Source organism: Trichoplusia ni, chromosome 14, assembly GCF_003590095.1.
Source record: "Trichoplusia ni isolate ovarian cell line Hi5 chromosome 14, tn1, whole genome shotgun sequence".
NCBI classification, from domain to species: domain Eukaryota; kingdom Metazoa; phylum Arthropoda; class Insecta; order Lepidoptera; family Noctuidae; genus Trichoplusia; species Trichoplusia ni.
In genome coordinates, this window is record NC_039491.1 from 3,188,302 (window position 1) to 3,197,811 (window position 9,510).

The following is a 9,510-nucleotide window of genomic DNA, read 5'->3' on the forward strand; positions in this document are numbered from 1 at the left end:
ATTTTACGCCCCCAATTTATTTAACAGATAAGTAAAAAGATCAGATTTGCCTAGTGCCTTTTAAGCCATAAATATTATTCTGTCCCTTGTCGGGCAATGTAGTTGTTACTATTTCTTCAAGGCCGAAATGGCGAATCTATGTAGATGAATCAAATAATAAATAAATTATAAGGGTAAGCCTTATAATTTACAACTTTAACAATATATAGGTGATATTATTACTTCCGGGAAAATTTTATTCAGGTCCAGTAGCTTTTATTTATGACCATTATTGTTTAATTTGAGCGGCGAATTACCTTCAAAGGTATTCGCTTAATATTGACCTTAGTTGAGTCTTTTTCAGGCCATTTGCCTGCTCATAATTTATAAAAGGTAATCCCAACCTGTGCAATTAACATTAAAAAAAGGAATCAACTTAAAATTAGCCGAAAAAAACTCAGCTGTAATCCATTTTGTTTAGGAACTTATTAGTAAAGGTAATGGAAATGAAATTGTGTGAAGCTCTTAAAGTCCAACATACTTCAATCAACATATAAATTAACTATGAAAATTAGGCTTTGCGTCGACTTCAGAGTTCAATACCTACCTGGTACTTATGGTTATAAGGTAATTGTCATTTAGTTTATTTTCGCCTTTCAAGTGCTGATTGCTTTTGGAGTTGGTTTAAATTTTAGTTAATAATGCAGGCTTTTCAATTATGCAGACATTACATTTTGCTTTGAGATTACCGATTTATTTACAAAAAATACAATAATATGTGTGAAAGTATTTTAAATTAATTAAACATTATTTAAATTATTTTGTATAAATAAGATTCAAAAGTCTAAGCACTCCTGTGTGAAATTAGATGGTAAATGGCTGATGACGTCACGGATTTGAGTAAGTTTGTGCTGTGCAGTGGTGCGTCGCCATATTACTGGGCATTCGGTGTTCTCGCATTCCAGAGTTCGATTATGGCCGCAGCATGATTTACAAATCTGAGGCATAAAGAATATATTTAATTTAGAATTCATTCATCATACACAACATATCAGTAATGAAGCTCAGCATGTCCTATTTCAGTTTGGTTCACTTTACTAAAAAGCGTTGTAAAATGACTTTTTTGTAGCACTGGCTAGGGTCTAAACTTACGTTGTCACAATAGCTGACATCTTTAAGCGCAGTGCTGAGCCTGGCCAGCAGCGTGGCGGCGGCCCGCTGCGCGCGCGGCCCCCCGGCGCAGTGGCCGCAGAGGGAGTCGCGCGCGCTGCGGGCGCCGCACGAGGCGCAGCGCGAGCGCCACATGTAGCGCGCGATGCCGTGCGGAGGCGCGCCGCAGCCTGTGCCAGGGTCGGCCTCGCGGGTGTAGCCTATCTCATTCCACCTTGTAACATAATAGATATGATTTATACTTCGATAAAAATATCTGGGCGAGGGACGCACAAGATAGAAAGTGGCAGAAAAGGGAGGGGGGGTAGGCCCAACATTCACTAAGGCTGACCTAGAGATGACATACTTCGATCGTTTGTAGACTTTTTGATTTTAAGGACTTAGGTCATGAAATTGAGTGTTTACTCTGTCCAAAAACGGGATGGACAATTTAGTTTTTGGCCATTTCTAATATTAGTACATTATTTTTTTAGTGAAAATGTTTATGAAGATAATAATGTCAGTCAGTTACTCACCACTTAAATACATCGACCCCAAGCAATGAAAGACAGCGATGTAACGGTGGCAGAAGTACTCTAGCAGCGTAGTAAGTCTTGTGTGGCTGGAGGGCGGGGTCCCGCAGTAGTTCCGCGGGAGTCCGCGCGAGGCGCACGAGCGCGGCGCCAGGCGCACCCGCCGTCACCAGCCAGCTGACGCGCCAGCCATTACGAGGAACCGCGCGTCTGTCCTGGGATGCTAAACGTCTGCACGGAAACATAAATATGACTTTACTACGTACAAAACCGATATACTTATAAAAAAGTATATTAATCGCATAGAATGCCTTGTGTTTATAATATTGAAGATCATTAGCTTAGCCTTTTCCCAACTATGTTGGGGTCGGTCACAGAAAAAATCGCTATAATATTTATAAACAGCTGCCTCGAATCGCCAATCTACAGTTAGCATAAGTGGCGATAATTACTAAATTTTTACTGGAAGAGGGCAACAGAACATTTACATGGTGGTATTTACCCTGAAAATACATTTAGAAATCCTGCTTCTAGAGGTATTTTTATAATTAAACGAAGAAGATTATCATACTTAGCTATCTCGTTAGGCGGCGCAGACGCACCAGGACGATACCCATTAGGTCCGTGATACTCTCTCGTAAAGAACAACTCGTGCAGTGGGAGAGTACCATCGGCGAGACGAGATAACGTCGACTTCACTGAACGTTTGACGCGAGACAAGTCACAAGTCTCGAATAACTCACATAGAGCTCGTTGTAGTAACTGAAAATATTTTCTAAGGTCATAGGAAGTTCGTAAAATGAACACAACAATAATTTATAAGATAGTGTAAAGCCCGGTCATACTTTTATAAACAACTAACTGGGTTTTACTTTTCAAGAAAGTAGCAATTGTGGATGAGACAGCCACTCTACACTTTATTACACAGACTGTGTATTGTGCCTAGTGCCTATTATCTTGTTTAGACAAATGAAACAGTCTTATTATAATAGTTGGTGGTATGATCCCTGACTCGTGCACATGTACAAAATATAAAATAGTTCCTTAATAAAGCCGTGGAATGCCATCGACTACTCACTTTAACTCCAGCTGGACAGCCATCACGGCGCACAGTTTCGATACCTTTAGCTTCATAAACTGGCTTCTCTTGATCGGCACTCTCGTACATATAGCCAACATAACGTTTTTTCGTTTGTAGAATACATGGCTGGTATACCTGTTAATGCAGAATACTTTGAATATGAGTATTTAGTTACAGTGGCATGTGGCGCCTCTATATTCATCAGTCCGTAAAGTTTGTAGTTGCGTTAGTGGCGCCACTGATGCGCTACTAGAAATTGGACGAAAACTGTAGTGTACCCCTCTCTCCCCTTAAAGGTACTCCGATATTATGCCGAGATTATGCTTATCTTTAACCCCTGACGCAAAAGAGGGGTGCTATTTAATCTCAGTCATCCTAATCAAAATAGTGTAGTTTGTTTTGTATTGAGATCATATTGAGCTATGTGATTTACCTTTTCAAGTTTGAGTGCGACTGGAGACGGATTATCAGCAGTGACAGCGTCAGCAATTTGTTGGCCAATTTCAAATGCTTCTTTACGAGTGCCTCCCGGTACAAGGACGAACATAGAATCCGTATCGCCGTAAATAACCTGGGAAATTTTAATATCACAACGTAAAATATCTCTAATGCTGTCTGCTCTCCCATGGATGGAAACTTAATAAATATAAATATGATGTAAGTAAGGTCATTTACATATTATCGGAACGAACGTAGATCATACTAATCATTGACCAATTATGAGGTAGTTTTATCTACATATTATTATGATAAAATTTCACTCGAACTCGTATTGCAAATTGTTGTTACGATTTGCACAAGATGATTTTGTTTAAGGGTGTACGGAAACGTAGCTTACCTTTGCGTTCCACTGTTTGCTTTCTCGCACCATCTTAATGGCTCGCTCCAAAGTTTCTCGTCCTTTAGCGACAACGCTGTCTCCGACCTCAATGCATGGCATTCGACCGCTGAAGTTTGCTGCCGTATATCCGTACGTTACGTTTGCAATTAATTTTAACCCTAAAAAAAAATACGAATCTTATAATAAATTGTGGCTGATCAAGTAATTATGCTGTTAATTCATCTAATCATAACCCTGCTTGGTTAACCAAATTATTTGAAACTATTCACAGCATTTAAGAAGATATAAAAAAACCGCTCAAAAAATTCCTGCATCGATCAACGTTCAAGAGAGTAAATGTTACCTAATTGCCTGGAATGCATTGCTTTCTTCACTGCCTCATCAGTTTGCACTTTCATATTTTTCTTGACTGCCTGCCTTGCAGCCAAGATCCTGCGCAACAGCGCTGGTAGTACACCGCGGCGTACGGATGCCTTAACAAATCCTACTCCGACCGGTGACCAGTGGACCAGACCATGTTTTACTAATGTTTCGAGTTCTGATTTTGGTATTTTTAAACGCCATGCCCCAAATTCGTATGATGTTTCGCTAAAAAAAACAAGTAGTATATTTTTACACACGCATTAAAGAAGGGTTTGACTTAAGGTTTGAGTTAAGCCTAAATATAAACAAAAATATGAACTTGTGTTAAATCGATTGGTTGGTTATACTCACCCATTGATATTCTGTACACGACCAATACATGTCGAAAAGCAGTAGTTGTAAGCAATCATCATGGATGGATACAGGCTTTGGAAGTCTAACACGATAACAGGATCAGTGTAGAAACGAGATTCTGGGAAAAAATAATATGCCATCATAAAGTACGTTGGAGTCTTGTAGATTTGTGCTTATCAGCTAGAACGGTGAGCGACGGAAATCAGTCTGCACTAACCTGGTTCAAAAATAAGTGGCAAACATTCTGGAGCTCTCATAGCTGCCCTCTGCTTGACGGTGGGTGATAGTGCTACTAAATTAAGTGGCTTCGCAGCTCGCAGCATAAGAGACTCGACACGAAACTGAGAACCCCTAGACAGGACCTCCCACCACTGCAGCCCAAATAACCGTGCCAGTTCTGATGTCCTATCTTTGATAAAAAAAATATTTGGTTAGGGTTAAATATTCGAAATTAACTAGCAATATAGTTTAGTACATATAGAGAGTATGCTTACTTATGATATCAAGTTTATCCAACATTCTCACAGTTCCAGATAGCCTTGTCAAGTAATACTCTACCGGTATCCATCGTAATATCCTAGACTCTTCGCTCCACCACGTCCACAACTGCGCATGACTGTATGTAGGAACTCTCTCCTTCAAAACTTGGTACATACAGTTCTCAAAACTGTAACTGGACAGTGCCATCTCGTGCCGAAACAATCGCCACACATTTAACATGATTCTCCCGATAATTTTCCCTTCGAAATCATTTTCGTCCCCTCTCCAACGCTTTTGTCGATGTTTTTCGGTTATTCTAGACACCTCTTTAACAATTTCTAGACCTAGAACTTGTGCTCTTTCCAAAACATATCCCCAGGAACTTGTTTCAGTTTCATAGCCACACAATATGTCAGGATCATGCTGTATCACTAATTCGATTATTTTTTCTATCAGAACAGTTTCATTGTCGACATACGTTAACGTTGATATATCAACGTTAAAAACACATCTCTCCAAATGTTTCGTGGCTGCAGTAACTTTTTCAACCACTATAATTTTTGTAATGCTTTGTGCCAAGCGATGACCGGGCGGACTGTCGTTAGTTATAGTTAAAAATATTGCACAAATAGGATCGATCGCTGGATCGGGATTTAAATTTCCTCTGACAGATGTATGAACCTCCACCAACATAACTGTGAGAAAATTTACCTGTGCAAAAATATTCACATCTTAAAATTGTTTGTTTAACAGGTATTTATAATAATATAGTATATGTAGTTGTATTGATCAATAATTATATATTACTTACATCTACTGTTGGACTTTCGCTCGAGCCGGCTTGAAATTGATTCTCACTGTTTCCGAAGCATAGAAATGAACCATCTGGCTGCATTGTGATCTGTAGACTATTATTCAAATTCGTAGTTTTATCCTAATAAAAATAATTTAGTTTAGCCAAATTTAAAATTTGTAAACACAAAATGCTTTAAATTCATTAATTACCTTTTCGTCGTTATCCATATTTATACTGTTATCAATTTCATTCAGACCTAATGCCTGAGAATTATCTAATTCATCATTTTGCTTGCTCGCATCAATACTATTCTCTATTATTTCTTCTTTTTTGCTGTTGGCATTTTTGTTTTTTATCCATTCTTCTACTTCTTTTCTTGTGGGGGCTTTCATAATCGGTCGAAACACACATTTTCTGTTACCTGCTAGAAATATTCTTAAATCATCTGGTTTTATGGCTTCTTGAGACATGGACTGATGCGATTGCATGAACAACAGTTGTCGCCATTCTTCTATAGTGGTCCGATTTAGAACTCTCTCGTACGGTTTTTGATCCCTTGCAAGCTTACTGCCAACTTTTAACACTAATTGTCCGATTTCTACTTTATCACCTACATCTCTAGGATCCGAATAAAATGGTGTTAAGTTTCTTACCTTAGGTATGTTGTATTCATGCAAAGTAGAGTATACTTCGTCAAAAGTCGGTGCCCTAATTTTCGGTTTTAGAATTTTTGTTTTCGGTTTTTTGGCAGGAATTATACTTGCGTTTTCTTTTTTTATTTCTTTAGGTGATTCTTTCATTACGACTTTATCCTCAGAAACATTTGTTTCCGTTTCTTCGACGAAACTTACTTCTTCTGTTTTTATTGCAATATCGTTAAAACTTTCTTCTAAGTCACTTGCAGTGTCATCTTTTTGATTTTCTAGTGTTGTATCAAATATTTTGGATGTATCGTAAAAGCTGACTATACCTAGTTTCTCATTCTCTGATTGTGTACTTTCATTGAGTGTTTCATTAAATGATTCATTTGTTTTAAAATTAGAAGGTCCTGCCTCTGGTTCATAATTATTTTGTTTATCATAAGCTTCGGCTAATGGCTCTAAACGTTTATGACTTTCTGTTACACTATTAACTAGTTCTAGGATTGATTTGTTTTCTATCTCACGTTTAACTGCGTTATCAGGGTCGGTGATCATGGACTTCTCAAATAATGTACTGTCTGGCTCAGTTTTTACAACTCCCCTAAGAAACCCATCTGAAATATCTTCTATAGTATCTCTGGAGACATTAATTTCTTCCATTTGGCTTACATCAGTAGTAGATTCGGATTTCCTGTCAGATTCCTCTGTACGCTCTTTCTTAGGTCTAGGTCTTGATAAACCAAGTTTGAATGGTCTCATTTTTCTTTTTCTCACTTTTTTTACATCTAAAAAAATAATTCAATTAAGTAGTGTAATTACACTATTAATTAAAGACTACTGTCATTTGGTAACAAATACGTACGATCGTCGTCAAATGTGCCATCAAGCTGTGGTATACTAGCGCCATCCCAGAAGGAATCATTCCATGACGAACTAGATTCACTTTCATCACCTTTACTAAAATGACGACATTAAGTAAATTATCTGCATTAGGTGCAATCTTAACAAACTTTGACGGTAAATCGAATCTTGCATACCTTACATCTTGATTTAAAAGTAATGTAGCTTCATCAAAAATTTGTGAATATTCAGCATCATCAAATTCGTCTTCTTCATCAATCACGACATTTGCAGGTGTACCCATAATACTATCTTCTTCAACTTTTTCTGCATCCATATCTTGTAACATATCTACCAAATCCAGATCTTCACTGTTTACTGTGGAAGAAATGGATAAATAAGGATAAGCTCACAGTTCCAAAAAAAAAAATTAAAAAAAATCTGGGTTACTTACATAAAACTTGACTGTAGTGCAGAGAAAGGCTACTATTCAGAGCCAAAGTCTCATCTACCAAGGTATCATCGAATTCTTCAGTTGCAGACTCATTTAGATCTCCTCTTAGAGTTTTATTAAAACTTGCACCAAGTGTGTTATTAGGCAAATGTACACTTACATCTACAGCTTTAAATAACTGAGATCCTGCCATACTTTCAGCTGGATATTGCACTATGTCTAATGGCTTCGTTTCAGGTTCAACATTTACAGGCTTATCAATCAAATTGGACATTTTGATCAAAAACATTTGTTCATATTTGTAATGTGATTCTGTTTCTTCAGCTTTAATTCTACCTTGTGATAAAGATTTTGATGCAAGTGATATGTTCAACTGTTTTCTTCTTTCTATTTCTTGATTCCATACTTCTTCCAAGCCTGGGTTTTCAATACCATCACCTTTGCCTATCCTTTGCCGGTTAATAATATGTGCTGCAACACAATCTCCTTCGTAATAGCAAGAACTTTCAGGTTTAAGTCCAAATTCATTGGATGATTGGTCTGCTTCACTTAAGTTTGGTGTAACTGGTTTCCGCAGTTTAATATGCTGTAAATCTACATTGCTCATGCCAAATAGATTGAAGTCTATGAAAAATTGGAGTGTGAAGTTTAAATGTGATTCATGAGGCTGGAATACTTGGCCTAGGATGGCACCATTGCTGCAGAGCTCAACTGCTTGTTTAATTAAACCAGGGCTGTATAAAAATACTTTTAGGTAAAGATGTTCTCTGTTGTGGTATCCATAGAATGGTCTGCAACAGCAAAACAATATGTGCTAATAAGAATAAGAAACTAGGTATGGTATTATTATAAAAACTAACTAGTATTATACTTACAATCCTTTGACTAGTGATATTTTGTACACATGTTGATTTGCAGACATTGCCTGTTTCAGTGCAATATTTAAGGCTTTGTCTAAACTTGCCGCAATCTTGAAGAAAAGGTAAACATTATAAAAAGCAATCATAATTTTAAATAGGAAAGGAAAATGTAAGGGGTGTAGAGTTTTCATACCTGATACAAAAACTGCGGCTCTGGGTTTGGTGTTGGACATGGTATGTAAAAGTAGGGAAACACACCATGTATATGCACGCATGCTTTGTGGCCATCTGGGGTGGGCCCAAAGATCCTTAAAATGGGAACCTGAAACCATTAGAGGTTCTATACAAACTATTGTGGGTAACTTATCTTACAAAATAAATATACTATATTTTATTTATTGTTTTTAAAAGCAGGTAGAAAATATTTTTCACTCGATCCTAAGAAGGTAATTGATGATGCTTTGCAAAACATAAAACGAGTTATTTTCATAGTTTTACCTGTTTTATATCACTTCCTCTAAAATCTGAATATATCACGTCTAAACCGGGAGTTGGTTTCGCCAAATAATGATCGCAGACCACAATCCTCACAGAAAATTCAGTGTTCGTTGAATTATTATAATCTGAAACTGCACATGTTTATTAGAAATAGTTTCAAAGTATGTAATAATTGTGAACTTGACAAATTATAACTTAATATTAAATTTTACTTACAATCTAAAGTGCTCATGTTGGCGTTATAAATTAAGATCCTGCGACATCATTTCAGAAAAAACACACACATAATATCACATTAGAACTTCATGTTCGAACTTGTTATCGTCTGGATTTGTGTTTACGTCTGTCATAATCGTTTTGTTTACAAATTTGTGACATTGACACTGACATTATTTTCAACACAGACACCGCGCAGGTTTTATATTTTTTGTTTGTCGAGTTCATTCCTTGGCTTGGAACAATAGCTTCCAATATCAGTCTTCCTGCATTGGAAAAAGTCTACCTTTTTTTTGTTGCATTATAACTTAACACTGTCTTTGTTTCAGTGAGTATAATTAGTAATCTTTGTCTTTAATCGGGTGGCTAGTCGTTTTCCATAAGGTTTTGCTCCTGAGCTGATGTTTAAAAATTTTGTCAGTGCA

At 37.1% G+C, this 9,510-nt stretch overlaps 1 protein-coding gene across 1 annotated transcript; it reads right to left on the reverse strand.

Annotated features, from left to right (window-relative positions):
- Positions 1–148: 148 nt before the first annotated feature.
- On the reverse strand, positions 149–9,268 carry LOC113500755 (DNA polymerase zeta catalytic subunit). Its single transcript, XM_026881642.1, has 20 exons — positions 9,086–9,268; positions 8,870–9,000; positions 8,565–8,693; positions 8,387–8,481; positions 7,512–8,302; positions 7,255–7,435; positions 7,080–7,174; positions 5,786–7,002; positions 5,592–5,714; positions 4,795–5,491; positions 4,518–4,709; positions 4,298–4,418; positions 3,927–4,171; positions 3,581–3,741; positions 3,176–3,313; positions 2,740–2,877; positions 2,233–2,423; positions 1,665–1,892; positions 1,132–1,363; positions 149–977 (listed from the first exon to the last, which is right to left on the reverse strand). Exons 1-20 carry the CDS (start codon positions 9,099–9,101, stop codon positions 816–818), a joined length of 5,283 nt encoding a protein of 1,760 aa, XP_026737443.1. The 5' UTR covers positions 9,102–9,268; the 3' UTR covers positions 149–815.
- Between the last annotated feature and the right edge of the window lie 242 nt (positions 9,269–9,510).